The 20,697-nt window shown below is 41.6% G+C and overlaps 6 protein-coding genes across 6 annotated transcripts; 4 read left to right on the forward strand and 2 right to left on the reverse strand.

Moving 5' to 3' along the window:
• Nucleotides 1-652: 652 nt before the first annotated feature.
• On the forward strand, nucleotides 653-887 carry FOMMEDRAFT_160529 (uncharacterized protein; the record flags this gene model as incomplete). The annotated part of the gene is made up of 2 exons (XM_007270214.1): nucleotides 653-664; nucleotides 717-887. The coding sequence occupies 2 exons, from the start codon at nucleotides 653-655 to the stop codon at nucleotides 885-887; spliced, it is 183 nt and encodes a 60-aa protein (XP_007270276.1).
• A 29-nt stretch (nucleotides 888-916) lies between these two features.
• Nucleotides 917-2,646, forward strand: FOMMEDRAFT_160530 (uncharacterized protein; the record flags this gene model as incomplete). The annotated part of the gene is made up of 7 exons (XM_007270215.1): nucleotides 917-1,032; nucleotides 1,070-1,364; nucleotides 1,849-2,047; nucleotides 2,120-2,243; nucleotides 2,317-2,386; nucleotides 2,456-2,548; nucleotides 2,611-2,646. The coding sequence occupies 7 exons, from the start codon at nucleotides 917-919 to the stop codon at nucleotides 2,644-2,646; spliced, it is 933 nt and encodes a 310-aa protein (XP_007270277.1).
• Nucleotides 2,647-5,159: 2,513 nt separating this feature from the next.
• FOMMEDRAFT_170440 (FAD-linked reductase, C-terminal domain-containing protein) lies at nucleotides 5,160-7,223 on the forward strand (the record flags this gene model as incomplete). The annotated part of the gene is made up of 9 exons (XM_007270216.1): nucleotides 5,160-5,314; nucleotides 5,367-5,480; nucleotides 5,542-5,555; nucleotides 5,628-5,692; nucleotides 5,744-5,918; nucleotides 5,998-6,278; nucleotides 6,336-6,417; nucleotides 6,469-6,508; nucleotides 6,568-7,223. 9 exons carry the CDS (start codon nucleotides 5,160-5,162, stop codon nucleotides 7,121-7,123), a joined length of 1,482 nt encoding a protein of 493 aa, XP_007270278.1. The 3' UTR covers nucleotides 7,124-7,223.
• A 946-nt stretch (nucleotides 7,224-8,169) lies between these two features.
• Nucleotides 8,170-8,427, forward strand: FOMMEDRAFT_33268 (uncharacterized protein; the record flags this gene model as incomplete). The annotated part of the gene is made up of 1 exon (XM_007270138.1): nucleotides 8,170-8,427. A coding segment is annotated over one exon (258 nt), but the record flags the coding sequence as incomplete, so codon positions are not given.
• Nucleotides 8,428-8,639: 212 nt separating this feature from the next.
• On the reverse strand, nucleotides 8,640-9,420 carry FOMMEDRAFT_160533 (uncharacterized protein; the record flags this gene model as incomplete). Its single annotated transcript, XM_007270217.1, has 5 exons — nucleotides 8,640-8,690; nucleotides 8,753-8,969; nucleotides 9,024-9,164; nucleotides 9,213-9,284; nucleotides 9,344-9,420. 5 exons carry the CDS (start codon nucleotides 9,418-9,420, stop codon nucleotides 8,640-8,642), a joined length of 558 nt encoding a protein of 185 aa, XP_007270279.1.
• A 3,075-nt stretch (nucleotides 9,421-12,495) lies between these two features.
• On the reverse strand, nucleotides 12,496-15,211 carry FOMMEDRAFT_128127 (uncharacterized protein). Its single transcript, XM_007270218.1, has 3 exons — nucleotides 15,010-15,211; nucleotides 14,758-14,948; nucleotides 12,496-14,692 (listed from the first exon to the last, which is right to left on the reverse strand). The coding sequence occupies exons 1-3, from the start codon at nucleotides 15,083-15,085 to the stop codon at nucleotides 13,169-13,171; spliced, it is 1,791 nt and encodes a 596-aa protein (XP_007270280.1). The 5' UTR covers nucleotides 15,086-15,211; the 3' UTR covers nucleotides 12,496-13,168.
• Between the last annotated feature and the right edge of the window lie 5,486 nt (nucleotides 15,212-20,697).

Below are 20,697 nucleotides of genomic sequence, written 5' to 3' on the forward strand. Positions count from 1 at the left end.
CAAAACACCCACTTTTGATGCCAAAATTGAAATTCATGATATGACAGACTCGAGACAGTGTAGTTCCATTCGAGAGGCATCAGCCAAACTCTCTTAGTGTATTTGTAGAAAACACTATACCCTAGAAAGGGAAATAAATTACTTTATCATGGATAGGGTACTTGACGGGTTGAAATCCTTGAAACTGCTGATGTTTCCAGTAGACCTCAGCTTTATACAATGCAAATAGCACAGGCAGCACCTTGTATGCATATAGTAAAGACCAGTAGATGTTGGCAATCGAAACTCTCGAGAGTAGAACAGTGAGCCTCTCGGTCGTTGCGAGGAAAAGCAAGGTCAGTCGGCAACAACCATAAGGTTCAAGTCCAGGATGCTTTAAGATCGCCTCACTGACTCAGTCGACTGGCGTTTCCATAGCAAGGGCTCTATGATCGGAGAGACAAAGATGCTATGACGATGCGATTGTCGTTTCTTAATCTGGCATAAATGAAGATATATGATGAGAAAATGAGCGACGCGGACTCATTAGGCTGTGGGATGATCGTTGTGGTCACCAATTCACCAAAACCCACATACAGCCAATCTAAGGTGACAAACTTGTCATCTAACTAATCTACTTACATTGTCTTAGTATCCAGTCATCCAACTTCCTATGTCGCCGAGAGTTGGCAGTTCCCTTCCGTTGAGAGTTCCCTTCTATTAAAAGGAGTGGGTAGACAAGTAGTGAGCCGCGCAGCGGTGCTGCTACACCTGACACGATAAACGACGTGGATAGTCAAGATCACTGGGACGAGAAACATCGTCTGTGGGTCGACTCCGATACGAGCGCAGAGGAGAAACGCAAGCGCAAGAGAAAGAAAGCGGAGATTTCATTACGAGACACGTAGCGGAGATTATGCAACGGCAGGAGTTTATCATGAAGCTTGCGAGAGCATTTCTGATGTTCGGAGCTCCTAACCACCGGTTGCCTGCGCAGATCCAGGCGAGGGCGAGGGCGAGGGCGAGGGCGATGGATATGGAGCTCAGTTGCATGTACCTGCCGGATGTGATGCTGATTTCGTTCGACGAGTACGAGTAACATCAAGCTCATTCGTCAAGGTACCGCTTTATCGTTAGGTAAGCTCCAACAGACATACGACTTGTATTGGTGGAAAGTCATTCACGATGAAGTCGGAGTTGGTGAGGCGAGTAGGAACTTGGATGCGTTGATGCAACAACGTCAGCCCTATTCTTCCTGGCAGCTTGCGCTCTTTGGAGGACTTTGCTCGGCGGCGATTTGCCAAGTTAGTTTTGCAGGGAGCTTTATTGACGCACTTATTTCGTTCCTGCTTAGTGTGCTTCTGGTCGTCGTTCAGATCTTGAGCGTTAGGAATGAGTTGTACTCTAATGTTTTTGAGCACGTGCCTTTCATTTCTTTTACGCATTTAGATTATTGACAATTACAGCCATTTGCATATATAATGAGACTTTCTGATTTTTGGAGAAATGACAAAATGTAAGAAATCATATGACAATTTGGACTTAGAGGAAATTTGTGAGTATGAGACACATTGTGCCACTGTGTGAATTGTGTTCAGACACTCCTGGCACAACACATCTCATTCACTCTCTACCTTGTGTTTGCTATTTTCCTTGCTAAGTCCAAAATATCACATGATTTCTTACATCACATCACATTGCTCAAAATCGAAAAGTCTCATTACTTATGCAAACGGGTGTAATTTCATTTCAGGATTGCGATTGCCACTTTGCTCAGTTTCTTGTCCGCCATTTTTGCTGGAACACATCGTTTCTGCTACTCTGCTGTCGCATCCGGTTCCATTGTACTTATCCTACTCGGTTTCCTAGTCCTTAACGGCTCACTCGAACCCTCCAGTCGAAACATCATCTCAGGCTCTGTCTGACTCTGCTACGCTATTATGTATGCTATCTTCCTCGGCTTCGGGCTCTCCATCGGTGGGACGTTGTACAAGAAGGTCACCCACAACCCTGTCAGCACTCCAGAAGACTACACCTGCACAAGCAGTCATCATGAATACGGGCCTTGGTACCAGCGTACACTGAGCACCAGTTAGGCATTCCTTACTGTACCGATGTTCTCGTTGTTTTTGAGCTTGAGGAATCGGGCGCCTTGGAGAGAAAGAGCTGCTGGTGACAGTGTTGATTTCATGCCTTGGGTGGACTTGTAATCATTTCTCAGCGTTGAAATTTCCGAATAGGAGTGATGTGAGCTCGGCAATTGGGTACGTTGTCACTTTTTTTAGTTTCATGAAATATATAGCATTGGTTACTGGCAAATGTGGTTTCTTGGTTTAGAGCGTTCGTCGTCGGCTTCGTTGCTAATATCTACGGCTGGTTCTTCTCTGGAAACGCATTTGTCATCATGGTTCGTCTCTTTCGCACTCTACGTCTGATTGTTTCCTGACATGTCATCTGCGATCCGTACATATCACAGGCATTATTAGGCGTCTTCAATTCATTGGCAGAGGGAGTTGCAGAAAGAGATTGGCATCCAAACCGTGTACAGCACAAGTCCCTCAAAATTGAGGTGAGGACTTGCAGAGATCAACAATTTACAGTCTATGTCACGTTACTTGTAATTTTTGTTAGGTTGTTGTCAAACATCAACTTCATTTCAAACTCTGAAGCATCTGCAAGTGCCAACAAGTGGGTTTGAGCACTTGCAGACACTTGCAGGAATTGCATCCACTTTTAGTAATATTTAAGGTACATACTACTTTGCTGAGACACCCCAAAATCTTTGTACTGTCTTGCAAGTGCTCCTACCAATGAATTGAAGATGCCTATTCTCTTCCAGCTCCTCTCCAGACTAGGCAAGGGCAGTCTCATCACCTTTGCCTCACAAAACAACAGTTCTGGCACAACCACTTCCTACTTCTCCAGGTTTAAGACTGTATTACAATTAATTTCTATATGTGTTGGCCTGACAATAGAGTTTGGGATTTCTCTTTTGGTCAACTTTCTGATTCAGAGTCAGAGACACAGTGGAGGAATTTTCAGTTTATAGAATATATATATATGTATATACTGTCAAATATCAAATCAAGCAAAAAATGAGTAGAACAGTAAAGAGAGTCAAAGTTGTAAAGAATGTAATCTACAAAGGGAAGTTAGGAAGGCTGACAAGAGGATATCAGATTCAGATATCCTATTGTATATTGATGTCAATGTTAATGTCAATACCTCATCCTAGTTAATATGCTGAAGAATCAAAATATGTAACCTTATCTATATACTGTAAATCTGCACTTTGTTATACTATACTCTTCCTAAACAGGTTTGTTGTACTATCAGTCACAACAGTACTTGCCTCTGAAACTGATACAGAGACAGATGAAGCTGTAGCACCAAAGGATGTTGTAGGATCAGGAGAGTAAAGTGTCCTCATTATTGATAGAGGACTTGTTACTAAAACTACTGTGTTAGAGTTGTATACTTTTTGTATCTAGGCTCTGAGTCTTACAGCCCATTTTTAGTTAGCTCCAATTGGCCACATGTAGTTCCTCTCACATTTCACTAAGTCAAAATAAAGTACTTTTCCTAAGAAAATAAATATTCCCCTCCCCCAATCCTAACTAAAACCCAAATTAACACCTAAGCCTAACAGCCCAAACTTATCCTAAACCTAATTGGGGTGGCAGAGCCCCCCCAAACCCCTCTCCTAACTTCTCACTCTGTTCATGACAAGGGCCACAGTATGCTAGAATTACATAAGTGGTCAGTCAGGGTCATCCCTAATTGGGCTGTGGGATTCAGGGCCTAGATGCAAAAAGTCAAGAGTCCCATGTTAGTAGTAACAACAGGCATTGGAAACACGATTCTTGTTACCAGAGCAGGTGATCCTGGTGGAAAAGGGATGCTGCCTAAGCTTGCTCCAGTCCTCCGAGGGCTCGGCGTAGCGCGTCGGGACGTAACATCTCATTAGGAGACATCACACTCGACACAGTAGAAAGCGGATTGTGTCCATAACAGGCGACTTCACCGCTGTTGCTGCTGGTGGAACAGTCAGCAATGCAGTATTAATGCAGAGAGGTGGGATGGGAGGAATGACGTTCTAGGAGGAGGTCCACTTGAGATCTGTTATTTCATGATTGTCCTTCATCAGCTCGGGTCATGTGATGCTGACTAATGACTAAAATTGGAAGCTGAACACGGTTAGTCACACTGAATCACTGTCACGGTACTGCGTGGCTGAAATACGACTCTGAGTCTGACGACATTCGCGCGAAACTGAAAATGTGGGCTTTGTCTTTATCACTGACTCAATTGCACGGATGCTGCTCCCTTCTAGAAGCAATCGTAGCGTATGGTAACATCGTGCAGCTGACTATGTGCCCTTGTCATACTTATTTATTCATGTCGTTCAAACGCGGCGAACTTCCACTCAAGCGCCCAATTTTGATCGCCTCAGAGAAGAGCAAAGACATGCTATGTCAATCCTGCATGATTCTCGGGAACTCCTTCGTAGTTCTACTTCCAGAACCTTGGTCTTCGCTGATGAAGTCCATACCTTCGTTTTATGGCACTTTATTGATGGCGGGGACACCATTTCTGTGAGTGTACATTTATATGGGGTCCATGCAATACTTGCTCGAACTTTATGCATCTCTGTCCCCGCTGTTCGTTCTATTACAGAATAGGGCTCCTGCCTTTCGAAATTCCTTAGCAGGTTCTTACCTTCTACCAGATCGATCCGCTCTGCTCTGGTCATGCTCGCGCTTCACTGGTATTCCAGTCTTCTGTTAATACGCACAAAAATCTGTTTGCTGAAAGACTTCTGTTAGGCATACACTGTTCATGGCCTAAAACATCCTTTCCTGTGATGTCCGATAAGTGAGGAGCAAGTATTCTGTCGTGAGCATTTAGTTAATGAATGTCAAGGTCTAAAGACTCGATCTAGTCTGTTCTCACCTTGTCATTAATTCTCGAAGCTTGCATTACCAGCTGACGTGCTATATCTGATACTATAGGGAAACCACGTTCCGAAGCAAGAGCCGAACGCAAAAACATTTGTTCAGGATGGCTAGATGTCTCACTGCTGCTCATGGTCTAATGGCGATTCTAGAGAAATAGAGCAATATATAAGTCCCGGAAACTCGGTTATGCCCCTCATCCCTTTGTATATTTGAGACTTGGACATGCTCGCTATTGCTCTGCTGCTCTCCGTCTATCTTCTTGCGTCAGCTTTGCTATCTCTGGGCAAGCGCGCTTTTGGTGTTATCTCGGATCCTCTACTGCTAATAATCAAACCTTTGATTATATCATTGTTGGAGGTGGTCTCGCGGGACTCACCGTCGCTAGTCGTCTTACTGAAGATCCATCGGAAATTATTCTTGTCATTGAAGCGAGAATGACGGCCGGAATGATCCACGGGTGTTTGATGTATTGGAATACGGCGTAGCATTTGGGGCGTCCTTAGACTGGGCTTGGCCTACGGACCAGGGCAAAATCATACATTCGTAAGTCCATTGAAAAGGTGAACAGAATTACTCAATAATATGTTATTATTATCCTGAATAGAGGTAGAACGCTTGGTGGATCTAGCTCCATTAATGACGCCGCGATCACACGTGGCATCAAAGGGTAATACGATGCGTTTTCAAAAGTCCTCAGCGATGAGGAGGCAAGCTTGGAATGGAACTGGGATTCACTTTTCTCATACATGAAGAAGGTAGGATTGTGTTTTTTCAACTCGGCAGACACACTCTGAGACCATTACCAGTCCGAAGGTTTCAATCCACTGGACAAGCAGCAGCGCTCTGACGGTGCGGATTATATTCCTGCTTACCACGGTTTCATTGGGTCCGTTCAAGTCGCTTACGCACAAGGGATGTACAGCGGGCCGGCACAGCCTGCATTTGTTGAGGCTATTCGCAATCTTAGTGGGATTGCACGATGTTGAGACGGACTTGGTGGAAGTGACAATTATGTAAGCCACGTTGCGAATTCGATAAACCCGAAAGACCACGGTCGTAGTCCATGCTCGTAAGGAAGTGATTCTATCCCCAGGCACGATTGCCTTCCCTCAATTGCTTCAGCTGTCTGGGATTGGCGACCCGTCTGTCCTCGATCCACTTGGAATTGATGTGAGGGTCAATCTGCCAACTGTTAGGCGAAACTTCCAGACTCAAACGAGAAACGACGTTGCACATAATACACAGCCTTCTTTTGACGCAGGCGGCACAGGACCCGACCACGCAATTGTATTCTTGAATCTTTATGAACTCTTCTCTAAGGGTGCAGGCTCGAATGGCAGTGTGACGGGTGACGACATCGCTAGACATATCCTGACTGAATACCCGTCTTGAGCACAGAGTCAGGCAGTCAATGTATTGAATGCTGACGCGCTGACTGCGATTTTGGGTATCCAAGCGGAATCGATCGTAAATCATAATGGTAAGCAAATCATCGTGAGGTGCGGACAGAATCATTGAATCTTCAATCTAGCTCCTGTTTCTGTATTTTCCTTCCTAATTGGTAGTTCCGGGTAAATTCAGATGCTTACTTATACCTGATCTTCGTCTGACAAGAGCATTCAACATTCAGGAGCGGTGTCAACAATACCCTATTTGGTCTACTTCAATTCAGCCGCAGCAATATCACTATCACAGATACAAGCGTCTTCACAGACCCAAAGGTGACAGTGAACTGGTTCGATATCGATTATGATCTCGACGTTCAGACAGCCGGAGCCCGACTAGGCCGGAGGGTGCTTAATAATAAGGCGCTCGCATCCATCGTGACTGATGAGTACTCTCCTGGACTTAATGTTGTTCCTGACAACGGAAATGGTGGTACAGATGATGCATGGCAATCGTGGATTCATGACACATTTGCGGCAATGTATCATGAGGTTGGTTCTACATCGATGATGCGGCGTGATCTGGGTGGAGTCGTGGATGGGAAGCTTCGTGTCTATGATACGGTGAACCTACGCATCGTGGATGCGGGCGTGATTCCCTTCCAAGTCAGTGCGCATACAAGTCAGACGTTATGTGGCGTTGCGGAGAAAGCAGCGGACATTACCAAGCTGACGCGTAAACTGGGTTATGAAGATCTTATGGTCTATGGTTTCGTGATCTTTACTTTTCCGCGCATGTAGGATATCGTGAGTAGTCAAAAATGACAGGTCGAAGGCCATACAGTTTAAAGTTTCAGATCATGTGACGCTGGCAAATAAAAATTCACTTGGCTTAGCAGGCTCATCTCTGTCGCTGACTCTCGGTATGATGCCTCTGCTCTAGTCTGGCCGCTTCTACGTCTTCCGAGTGAATGCCACTAATGGCATGCGATGCTACTTGCATGTGGGTATGTGAATGCCAGTTGTTCAATTCTGGTGTTCATCTACTCAAGCCGCAAGTCCACAATTCTGATCGCGTTTCGGAGAAGAGCAAAGATACGGTGCGTCAATCATCCAAGACCCTTAGAGGCTGGCTTTCTGTAGTTCTCCGAGATTGACTGTCTTGGAGGAAGTCAAGCTTGAGCCAACGGGGACCTGATTTTCTTGAGCATTACTGCTTGGGTGGTCACTGCGATGATCGCTCGGACTTTATGCGCCCCGATCCTCGTCGTCTGTTCCACCGCAGAATAGAGTCTGTTTCTCTTCGATGCCTTGGGATTTTTATGCTATCTGCCCGTTTGATTCGTATTGCCTTGAGCGTGTCCACACTTCATCACCATCCCACAATCTTTTGTTAATGCAAAAGGTTGGTTAGCTAATGGACATCTACCCGACAAAATCTGTGAATGGTCTGGAATTACCTTGCGATTATTGTCGATAGCTGAAGGGCGTGCATTCTTCCTTGGTAATTTGACAAATTAACGTCAAAGTCTAACGTCCCAATCCAGTCAGTTCTTCATCTCGTTACTGGTTTTCTATGTTGCAATACTTGCTGACGTGCTCTATCTGACTCAGTAAGGGAGACGAAAAGCCAAAGAAAGAGTTGCTTGCAGAAACTTTGGCAAATGATGGCGATTCTTTCTGCTACTCTTGGCCCAATATTAACCTCCAAGTAGCAGAACAATATATAAGCTGCAGGAATTCACTCATGCCTATTCTTCCCTTGGACACTTGAGGCCTCAAACATGCTCACTAGGGTTCTGTTATTATCTATTCCTCCACTTGCATCAGCTTCATCATCATTGAGCAAACATGCTTTCAGTGCTACCTCAGATCCAGCCACTACTAATAATCAAGCCTTCAACTATATCATTGTTGGGGGTGGGCTTTCAGGTCTCATTGTTGCTGGACGTCTTGCAGAAGATGCTTCAAAGACTGTCCTAGTCATTGAAGCAGGAAACGATGACCGGAATGGCCCGAGAATATATGACCAGTATCAGTATGGCACAGTAATTGATACGCCCCTAGACTGGGCTTGGCCCACCGACCAGAACAGGTTGAGAAGAGATACCACCGAAACTAGCTTCAGTCCTCCGATGATCCGCATACGTACGTAACATCTTATCACCTTGGCTACTATATATTATCCTCTTATCCTCTCTATTCACTACAACGGTGATGCAGTATTAAGGCACTATACAAGAACGAGCTGTACCACAGCAGTACGAAAGCTTTGGCTACCCAACTGGTGCAGAAAACTGTTCATCTATGTCTCGTCTTAACTACACTCGAGATGCATCCGGGGAGCCTTCGGCAGTGTTTGTACTGGCTACAGGAAGGTCAGCGAATGGTAATTTCATTATTAGTATGAAAGTCACCTTTGCTTCTAACCGGCTGTTCGAATTCAATGTTGCTCACGGATTTCATGCGATAGCTCGTACCCTCATTGACTCCCAGTTTCCCTGCTTCCTTCATGTTAAAGAATAGTCGACTTCCCAGAATACACAGGAATGATGGGCTTCCAAGTTGATCAAAAAAAATAGCTAAAGAACTGTTGCCTGTAACCACTTTGAACTCCACTATGTTGAAAACACAGCATGATACTGCACTGAACAGCAAATTAGTCGGCATCTATCACAGTCCTTGTACTTCTTTAACTCACAGTACGAAATATATTGTCTGATCACGGATGAGAACATTCACAAGCTTGGACCCTTTAAGCCCAGCCTCCATTCTCCAGTACTCTGCAGCTTTGTACAATGCGAGCGACATGAGAATCAACCCGTATACCATTGGAATAGTCCTACATTATGTCAATCACTCATTCGTTGAAAAGGTGTGAATTCGATACCAATCAATAATTGCAAGTATCAAAATGCCGCCATTAGAGACGCATACTGAGATATTCTCCGTTAACGACAGACTAGAAACTGTATCCAGTAAGGTTTCTTACTTTGAAGGTAATAAATTTGACTGACTCACCCTTCTCTGCCCATGTTCCGTATACAAGTATAGCGAACTTGGAGGCGGCCTCCAAACCCAGGAGGGTCGTGAGACATGTCGTAAGAGATTTCTCTACCACATAATCAGCAAACAAATATTCCTACAATCACCCTACATACGACGTGAATATAGAGCCAGGACTCGAATCATGAGGATATCTACAGATAGGCTTTTAGTGAAAATGCAAAAACTGAGGCAAGTTTATTAGCATATTACAGTCTATTGAAAGTATAATGATACAGTCTGAGTGGCTCATCAATACGACAAATGGCTCCGTAGCTTCATGACGTACTGGAGACACTGTAAGCCCAACCAGAGAACTTGCCTGAAAGAGATTAAATCAACCATCCATGTCTTATACACATTGCTCACATCTGAAAATAATCTGAGGTAAAATACAGAAATTACTCTTTGCCCACTCACATGCTTTGATTAACACTCAGTTCTCCGTCTCAATAAAAAAATTAGCTATCAAGATCACAAATACGACTGTTCTGTAATACATACAGAATACAAATGATATGGCTCCAAAAATACCAACATAACGATTCTAGACAGGGTGAGATAAAGTATTTATGATAGAGTTCAACCACATACTATGAAATAAATCAAATTAACAGGTTTATTGAGTTGACGTCCCTAAAAAGTACTGTATTCAGTTACGTCCAAAGATGAATACATGGGAGGGAACCATTACCCAGAAGAACTCAACCTGTTGCAATGTTCAAAGCTATTGATGCATAAAGACACAGATACAACACACCTCTTTGTCCATTGTGATCACTAAATATAGTAAACACATAGTATTGGACGAAGTTTCACATAGACAGACATACCAACATTGTAGACTAAAATGGTCACAGTTGCAACTTGCCAATATTGTTCAGTCATCTTCCCTGAAAGAAACTCCTGCACTAGACTAGGATCTAGCACATCTGAGTAGTCTCTGACTGAAAGCAACATTGTCTCAGTGAAATTTCTGTAGATAATAGGTTGGGAGTAGGAGTGATGATAGTACTGCATGGGCAGCAAATGAAGTTCTATTTTATAATATTCAACTAAAATATAATTTTAGTGTAACTGCGACCAGACGTGTTGTGCGTTCTAATTGCGTCAGAGATGACAGAACAGAGGTCTCTTGTCCTTGAAAACTCATTATTGACACCTCACCTCGTATCAGAACTTTAATGAAGTATACCGTGCAGCTGTGCTAAGCGAGAATTTGAGGGATAATTAGATAACCTTCCAAATATGTAGAATCATATTGTAAAAGAAATTCCGTGAATAGAATACAAAGCATTGGACCCTTTTCAGGAAAAAAAGAACTTCAGGTCAAACAATACTGGCGTTGCAGGTGGAATAAGATTAATGGATCTCCACCTTGCCAGAGGAATATATCACGAGGACCCCACTTTTGACGCCCAAATTAAAACTCATGATATGAAAGACTCGAAACAGTGTAGTGCATTCGAGAAACATATGTCAAACTCTGTATTGTAAAATACTTTGATCTAGAACAAGAAGTAAATTGGTTTATCACGGATGAAGTACTTTCAAGCCTCGGATCCTTTGGATCAGGCTGACGTCTTCTAGTATACCCCGGATGCCAGTCAACTGAGTCGAATTTAAAGCAGCCTGGAACTTGAATCCTATGGTTGTTGCCGACTGTCCTTGCTTTTCCTCGCAACGATCGAGTAGCTCATTTAGGGATCCGAATCGTACCGTACAGTACGGTTACGACCCGTTTCGGTCACGGTACGATCTGTACTCGTACCGGACTTTGAGACACCAAATACGGCTCGTATAAAACGGGCCGTATCCCGTATCCTATTAGGCCAAATACGGCCGTATACGGCCGTATACAGAGTACGGACATCCAAAGAAGATTTTCAGTATTAATAACATGTGTAGCACAATTTATAACTATTTCTTCTCTTTGTATACCTTATAATATACCTTTTATACATAAAAACACCAAATTTAGCTAATCTTGGGGTCAATGTATTAATATTATATTATTTATCTTCTCAAAATAGTTAGTCATGTGACTATCTTTTATTACTTCATACAAATTATATTTCAGATTTACTGAATATATTGATGAAAATGGGCATAACAAGTGCTAATTTGATAGGGACATACATATAAAGTAATAATAGGCCTTTTTAACGATTTTAAAGTATATTAATTATTTCTTTCTATTAATATAATATTAAATTTGTATTTACAAGCGTATTACCGTATACGGCTGTATACGGTACACACCGTAGCCGTACTTGTGTCCTAGAACTCAAAAAACGGTCGTATTTTTACGACCGTACCCCGTACAGACCCGTACAGAGTACGGTCGTACCCGTATACGGTACGCTCGGATCCCTAAGCTCATTGTTCTGCTCTCAAATTTTCGATTGCCAACATGTACTAGAGCCTTTACTATAAGCATACAAGGTGTTGTTTTGTGTTACTCACGGTGTATAAAGTCCGTGGTCAGAGCTCCATCATGAGTCCATGATCGGAGAGACAAAGATGCCATGACGATGCAATTGTCGTTTCTTAATCTGGCATAAATGAGGATATTCGATGGGAAATGATCGCCGAGGCAACAACGCACTCATTGGTCACCAATTCACCAAAAACCCACATACATTATTCTTAACTTTAGCTGCAGTATAGCATGGCTCATGACTCCTCATCGCCACACAGTCCAGTCAAAAGAGTGAGTCATCACTTGCTTCAAGGATTCCTCGTGTAATGTGTCTAAAGTGACGAACTTGACAACTAAACTAAATTTACTTACATTGTCTACGTATCCAATTATCCAACTTCCTAAGACGTCGAGAGTTGGGAGTTCTCTTCCGTTGTGAGTTCCCTTCTATTAGAAGGAAAGATTAAGAAGGGTGGTTGATGATTTGATATTCTCGTAACCTGAAGGCAGGAGAAGCAGCCTGTAATGTTATCTGGGTCGAACAAGTCCAGACCATCTCCCAGTTTGCTACATAAGTTATTTCATTAACTTTACCCAAACTGACTGATACCTTATTCATCGTCCACGAGCTTGCATCAACAATAAATATCAATAATCACTCATAATCGAAACCCAGAACTACTCCTCATATCTTATCCTATATAAACCACCACAAGCAAATACGCTATAAAACTCACTAATAAGGGTATACAAACGACACATGCATATGCATGTGTGCCTGCCAGAGACGAAGAGAAAAGGTCAAGAGCTACGAGCACCGAGGCAGCAAGCTTTAGACTCAGTGGTCAAACATGTATGACGACCAGAATACCGAAGAAAAATTAAGAATAAAAAGTGTGGTCACACTGATAGACCGGAGTATGGAAGATGAAGCAAGGAGGTGAGCCACTGGGGGGCCGTACATCCTTGAGCAACCAAGTGCAGAACAAACTGCCGAACAGATAATAATAATGGTTCGGAATTAACCAAAACGTGGGGAAAGGATAAAATCACAAAGCCATATCGGAGGAAGAAAAGAAAACATGCCACCACGAACAGAAAAATTCGAGGAAAATAATCCAATAGGGTAGACTGAGGCGCAGTCGAAGCCACCTCAAGAAGGCAGCTACTGCATGTGCCTCTTCACATAAATATACATATAGTATCAATATCAAATCAAGCAAAAGAACGGAACCATCAAAGAGAGTCAAAGTCGTAGAGAGTGTTATCCACAAAGGGAAGTTGGGAAGGCGCGGTGGGGGGAGGATATCAGATATAGATATTAGATATCCCATTGTATATCGATGTCAATGTTTGTCGGTGCCGATACCTCATCCTAGTTAATGTGCCGAAGAACCGAAATACGCATCCTCATCCGTATACTGCGAATCCGCACTTCGCTGCGCCATACTCTTCCTAAACGGGTTCGTCGCACTATCATTCAGAACAGTACTCGTCTCCGAAGCAGAAACAGACGTAGCTGCAGCACCAAAGGAGGCTACGGGACCGGGAGAGTAAAGCGTTCTCATCGTCGACGGAGGACTCGTCACCGTAACACCCGTATTAGTAGTGACAACAGGCATTGGGAACGCGATTCCTGTCACTGGCGCAGGAGATCCAGGTGGAGAAGAGATCCCACCTAAGCTCGCTCCAGTCCTCCTCCGCTCTGCGTAAGCACGTAACATCTCATCAGGAGACATGACACTCGACACAGCAGAAAGCGGCATTGCGTCCATAACAGGTGATTTCGCCGCTGCAGCCGGTGGTGGAACAGTCGGCGAAGCAGTGTTAACGCGGAGAGGTGGGACGGGAGGGATATCGCCAGAATGGCGTTCCAGGAGGAGATCCGTTTGAGAACTGTTATTAGTTCGCATCATACTGAGAGCGGGCATCATAGCGTCGAACGAGGGACGTGATTCATTTGTCTGACCTCCATTCATGCGTGCCTGGATCTCTTCGGCACTAAGGTCCAAGGGTCCGCTACGCTGAGTGGGGCTCATCATACCGCCGCTGGTATCTTCACTGTCCGAGCCGTTGTTCGTATCAATAACGTCCGGGACATACTCTGACAGGCGTGAGGGAACCGGTGGGATATAAGCTGAATGGAAGGCACGAGAGGGGACGCCTGTACGACGAGATTCGCCAGAAGGGCGGGCGCGAGATCCAAGTCCATCCCCGGTAGAAGTCCGAGAGAAGCGCGTATCAGCAGCGAACGAAACACGTGAAGCACGTCCGACACTGCCCGCGGTAGAAGCGACTGGACCTCGGGGACCGACACCGGGACGACGGATTTGTGCCATTTCGGGTTGAGCGATATTTCCATCAGCAGATGCACCTTCGACAGCGTAAGTGCTGGAAGGGCGAGGAGTACCGACACCAGCGTTGCCAGAACCGGACCAGATAGAACTTCTGTTTGGATCGATCACGCTCGCGCGGACGGCAGCTTCTGCGCCCTTCACACTCATGCTTCTCCAGTCTCCAGAAATGACAGACATGCGCTGATCGACGGCTTCGCTCCATCTCTTGCGGCGTTCCTTTCCACGTTGGCGGGAAATCTTGATGTAAGCGAGGATCGCAAGGCCGATAACGATAAGCGGGACAAGTACGGCAGCTGCGATGCCGCCCTTCGAAACACCGCCGCTTTTCGCTGACTCCAAATTATTTACTTTGGTGACATTTCCATCACCAGAAGACGTTGTTCCGATATCTGAGGCAGATGTGCCTTTTGCTGAAGCATCGTACTTGGCAATCCAGATCGGACCCGGCGGAAGTTCAGCATACATGACTGGCATGCCAGTCTGTACAATGGTAAGTTGTAATTGAACAGTAGAAGTCGAGTTCCACCATTTCGGCTTCAATGTCGCCTAAATGCCGCAATGTCGGTTGTCAATACCAAACAAACATTGATAACAGCACGAAAGAGACTAACGTTGTAGCTACCCTCTGTGAAGTCGACATCTTGGAACATTTGAAGGATGGATTGCGTTTGATAGGGCGCGTAAAGATAGATGTCGGCAGCAGTTATGTTCAAGCAAGTATTGTCCCAAGCGAACATGACTTCGCTGCTAACATCGACCTGCTGGCCGGCGGACGGGGAACTGATGAAGTTGCCCGAGCAGGCTAGATCAAAAAAATGAGAATTTAGAATGAAGTGCATAGGATTGCAGAATGAACAACGTACAGGCTCGTCTTACCGCATTTTTACGGTTGTTCTTGACAGCCGCGGCATGCCCGATACGAAAAGTAGTTCTACCCATGACTTGGCCCTACGAGAGACTGCTGTTAACAGGTGCCGGAGAAAGGACAGTGGTGGCCTGGGTGGCCTGGACGGAAAGGAGAGGACGAGGGCTCGTGAAAGGAGGGGGACGACGAGTGGGCGGGCGATGGCGGGGCAAGGACAAGCGGGGAAGAATCGACTCGAACGTCGGCTAGCGAGCGCTACTGGACTCGCCTCGGCGATCATCCCACGGTCTATTGGGTCCGCGTCGATCATTTCCCATCAAATGGCCTCACTTGTGTCAGATTAGGCAACGACAATCACACAAAGAGGCGTTGTCATGACATCTTTGTCTCTCTGTCTGACCATGAAGCTTGTATCATGGGACGTCAACTGAGTTAATATTCAACTACACAGTGCATCAATCTTAAAGTGACCTGCAACTCGAATCCTATGGTTGTTGCTGACTGGTCTCCCTTGATTCTTGCAACAATTGAGAAGCTCAATATTCTACTCTCTCAGGCTTTTCAAATGCTAACATGTACTAAGCCTCTGTCTTGCATATTAGGCTCACATTACTCATTGTATATAAAGTAATAGATTTCCTTCCCTATGCTACAGTATGTTAACAATACACTGGAAGAATTTGACTGATACTTCTTTAAGAGTACTACATTGTAGTAAGACTTTAATACTATAAGCTTTGATCCAGTCATCAAGACTAGGGCCACAACAGTCTTCTACCAACAAGATTGAAACACATTAACCTTGCTCCATTTGTAATACCAGTACTACTCAGCCTATAGGAAATCTGTACTGAACAAGTGTAAGAGTTATTAGAAACTCTACTAGTTAACTGTAGACAGAAGTATAGTACTTGTAAATGTATTATTAAGATTCTGAAGGTAGTGTCAGGGCAGAGGATGTGCCTTGCTAGACTCTACATAATGTATATCTTAGTAGTAGATACCTGGTAGATTACTACTGTCTGACTGTCTGATCAAGATGCCTATATATTAAGACTAGGAAAACTATTTATCTTCCTGAATACTTTGTATTATATTTATAGGATTTTCTTTTATAATATGATTCTACATATTTAGAAGGTCATCTTACATTATCCTTAACTTCTTACTCAGTATAACTGTATAGTATACTTTATCAGACTTCTGATACAAGATAAGATGTTATTAATAAGGATAAGAGATCTTTGTTCTTTTATTTCTGACACAATTAGAGTGTATAACACATCTAGTTGTAGTAACTCAATAATAGTATCTTCAAATCAATATAGTAATAATATCTTTTGGTTGAGAGTAATAAAACACTGGTTTGTTTAATGTCTGAGTAGTACTATTAATACTTCTACTCTCAACCTACTATTTATAGAGAATTACACTTAGACAATATTACTTTTAGTTAGGGACAATATACTTGCCTTAGATCTAGATCTAGTATAGGAGCTTGTTTCAGAAGCAGCTAATTAACAATATTAACAGTTTGTACTCATTACTCTTTTAATCTATAATACTAGTATAGGTTTTACCTTTGTTTATATAAAATTTTGTCTAACATTATGTATTTACTATATTATAGTAATTATAATAGACAAAGAGGTGTATTATACTTAAAGCTTTATATATTAATAGCTTTGACTATTATAATAGATTAAGTTCTTCTGAGTAATTGTTCTATCTTATTTATTCATCTTTAAATATAACTGAATATAATAATTTATAAGACTACTAACTTACTAAACTTGTTAATTTGATTTATTTTATAGTAAGTAGTTGGATTCCTTTATAAATATTTTATCTTAACAGGTCTAGAATTACTACATAAGTATCTTTAGAGAAATATTAAAAATACTCTGTAAACAATATAGTAAACTCATACTTTTGACCCTAATAGCTAACATTTATATTTAGACTATATACTATATGTTAACTAGAGTATATGAGTTAGTCTAAACTAGTTACTGTATTTTACCTTACCTTAAATAATTTGTAAATGTAAATAATGTGTATAATGTCTAGATATTAGTTTAATCCTTTTTAGGTAACTTCTCTTAATAAGCTTTTAATATCTTTAGTATATTATAAAGTTACAAAGTTATTTATTATACTAACAAGCTACTCAGTCTAGACTACTATTATTTTAATCAATTGTAACATACTAATAATTATACCTTATTTTATATATTTTACTAAAAGATATTCTACAGATATTCTTACAGTTTGAGTGTTAGTAACAGTATAGAGGGGACCTAAAGGCTTAGTGAGGGGACCCAGACTACAACTATTCTACACAACAGAAATACAGAATATAAGTACTAGAATGTAGTCAGAACTTGTAAAACAGACAGAGAGAGAGAGTAAGACAAGAGTAGAGTATATAGAGTAAGCTTAAGAGTACAGGACTACCTAGAGTAGACAAGATCAAGACTATAGGACCAGTCTGATCTTGTATACCTATATATACTAAACTATACAAGAGTATTTAGGAAGTATGAGCTACTAAGAATGATAAGCTACAAAGAATGAAAGAAAAGAAGGTTAAAGATAAAAGTACAAAGAATGAAGGGATAGACAAAGAGTAAGAGACTATAGAATGAACAAAGAATGAAAGGGTGGTCAAAGGAACAGAATGATGAAGTAAGGAGGGGTAGTATTAAGAGTCAGTACACATATAGTCTATAGACAGTACCTCTAAAGGATAGAAGTCCTGAGTTCTAGTATAAAAGGGTGTAGAACCCTTAGAACTAAAGGTACAAGAGTAGAGAACTGTAACATTACCTTCTCTCTAAAACCAATTACTCTGATTGGTGAACATTAGACTTAGTTAGTAGTTCAGACATAGGTTGGAACAGTAGGGTTTGGAAATCTGTAAGACAGAGTTGACACAGAGCACCTAGATAAAGTTGATAAAAGTCTTGGATTGTCTTAATAGTATAAGTAAGATTCTTAGCAGGTTCCTAAGTATGTTCTTCAACTAGGTATCCCTTCTAGTAAATAAGGAACTTGAGCTTTCTGTGTACTAGCTTAGTATTTACTACATACTCTACTTTGTATTCTAGTTCAGAACTAATAAGTTCTAGTAGAGGTAGTAAGGGTCTTTATTGTAAAGGAAAACCTAGATTATAGTACTAAGACAATAGAACCTTGTTAAACACTGAGTGTATACACTTCTATATTGCTAGAAGTTAGAGTTTGTAGACAGAAGTACTAACCTTCTTTTTAATGACAAAGGGTCTGAAGCACTTGTTGTCCAACTTCTTTATTAGACAATCTGTAGTCAGATTAGTAGCTTCTAGTATAACTTTGTCCCTAGACTAGTAATCCTTAGCTACAGATCTCTTCTAATTATAGTTCTACTTTATTACCTGTACTACCTTCTCTAAAAGAGCTTATACATCTTCCCTAGTCTTGTGTATCCATTCTATAAAGTCTGTTACAGATTCAGAACTACTGTTCTAGTTTAGAACTGTCTCCTAGTATGAATGTCTCTTATGATTGAGAAAGAATAGAAACTGTCCTGTTACAGAGTGTTACTAGTTATTGTGTACAAATTCTGTTAGAGCTAACTATTCAGACTAATCTAATTACTAATGATTAATAAACATTTAGAGATAGAGCTTGATCTCCTGATTGACTTACTTAGTTTAACTATTAGTCTGTAAGTAATATACAGTAGAAGGGTTCCCTTAAATTCTGAGAAGTACATACAAGTCCTACATAAATTTCAACTCAAATTACAGTCTGTAATTGTGAATGAGCTTCTGAGAGAGTCTGTACAACTGGAAGATGTGATTCTAATAAATGTGTACTATGTCTTTAGAAGTGAGTTCTGTTCAGGTTAGAACTGTGTAGACTTGCTTAGAGAATTAGTTAACAATTACACAGATAGTGTTGTAACCCTAAGACTTAGGTAGCTTACTAATCAGGTCTACTAAGACTTCTTCCTAAGAGTGATTCAGGATCCAATACAGATGTAAGAGAGTCTAGACTCTTGTCTAGTAGGTTTTAGTCTGTTAGTATGTATTGTAACTAGTTACATACTTTAGGATTTCCCTCTACATTCCTAGCTACTAGTAGTTCTAAGTAATGAGTTCCTGTGTTTTGTGTTAGCCTGAATGTTCTATAGTCAGATTGTTATAATAAGCTTAGACAATGTCCTCTTACAGTTTCCAATCCTTTAGAACATACAGTCAGCCTTCCTAGTAAACCTATCTATCCTTATCCTCCTCCTAATCCCTAGCCTGCTTCTTTAACTACTTTACTACAACCTAGTCCTGTATGTGTCTTAGAGCTTACTATATATAAGTGACAAAGTCAACATTCTTAGATTTGAGTCAGATCTCTTAGATTGTCTTAGACACAAAATAGGAATTGTTTAGGAGAACAAGATTTTCATTTATTAGATTGTGCTCTGGATTAGGAAACCCCCAATTGTCTTATGTAGAATTACTACACTTAGAATGTCTTAGATTATCAGACTTTACTATGTAGTATATAAGGTAGATACTTGCTTAATGTCTTAATAAGAGAGAGTACTTAGGGCACTCCTACTATGCTTGTTAAAAGGTTATGAGCCTTAGTACCTATTGAATGCCTCCACACACTCACTCTTACAGAATGCCTTTGCCTCCTGCCAGACCACCAAGCCTAAGACCTCCCTCTCTCTCCAAACCTATTATAATGTTGTCTACAACACATACCTTTGTTAATACTATAATGAAGGACTCTGACATTACAAAGTTCTTTAAGGGAACAGAAAAGTTGGCTAGTGTGAAGGGATACAAGATATAGTACTTGTGTATACACAGTGTACTCACTGCCATAATGCTCTTAGACCATCTAGAGCACAATCCCCCTTCCTCTAATGATGCTAGCATACATACAGGCAATGTTTTGTATCATTGTATAATGAAAACAATAACTAATACAATTTATACAAACTTTACAACACATACAAGTGTTAGAAGTCTTATGAAGGCACTTTCTGAATGATACAATGTTCAAACAACAATGACACATGCTGTAGACATATCTACATTGTTTACAGTAAAAGGGTATGTATCACAGTTTAATAAGACATTAGACAACATTGAACAAATCTACAGGCAGTTGTCTGCACATAATAAAGCCCCTAATAACAATACATACATCTCAGCAATTAACCTCACTACTCCTCATAAGTATAGATGGGTAGCAACAATGCTAGACAGGTAGATTACCTATTATAATCAACTACCAACAGTTACAACAGCTCAGAAAGACATTCTGACACCAGTTAAGTTGATACACAAATTACAAAACACATATACTGAGTATCATTCTCAGTACTCTTAAACAAAACAAGATACTGAACAAGACAGCCTACAAACAAAAGGCAAAAGTGTAGCTAAAGGCAAAATGAAGCCTTACAATAAAGTTAAATGCTACAACTGTAATAAGTACAGGCATATGTTAAAAGACTGCCAAAATCCTCTAACAAGCAAAACAATGGAAGCTCAAAAGAAAAGGCATAGGTAAACAGCTACTGCTTCTACTACTACTACTATACTGTCTCAACCTGCACTTAATACAGTAGTATTCATTGGAGACAATAACAAAACAGTATTCATTAAAGATGTTAATAAAACACTGATGC

The sequence above is a fragment of the Fomitiporia mediterranea genome (assembly GCF_000271605.1).
Source record: "Fomitiporia mediterranea MF3/22 unplaced genomic scaffold FOMMEscaffold_12, whole genome shotgun sequence".
Classification (NCBI taxonomy): domain Eukaryota; kingdom Fungi; phylum Basidiomycota; class Agaricomycetes; order Hymenochaetales; family Hymenochaetaceae; genus Fomitiporia; species Fomitiporia mediterranea.

Coding starts and splice junctions, on each gene's coding strand:
- FOMMEDRAFT_128127 (XM_007270218.1), bottom strand. CDS start 15,085: ATGGGTAGAACTACTTTTCGTATCGGGCATGCCGCGGCTGTCAAGAAC. Junction 14,949..15,009: donor AAATGCGGTAAGACGAGCCT/GTACGTTGTTCA, acceptor TTTTTGATCTAG/CCTGCTCGGGCAACTTCATC. Junction 14,693..14,757: donor TCACAGAGGGTAGCTACAAC/GTTAGTCTCTTT, acceptor TGCGGCATTTAG/GCGACATTGAAGCCGAAATG.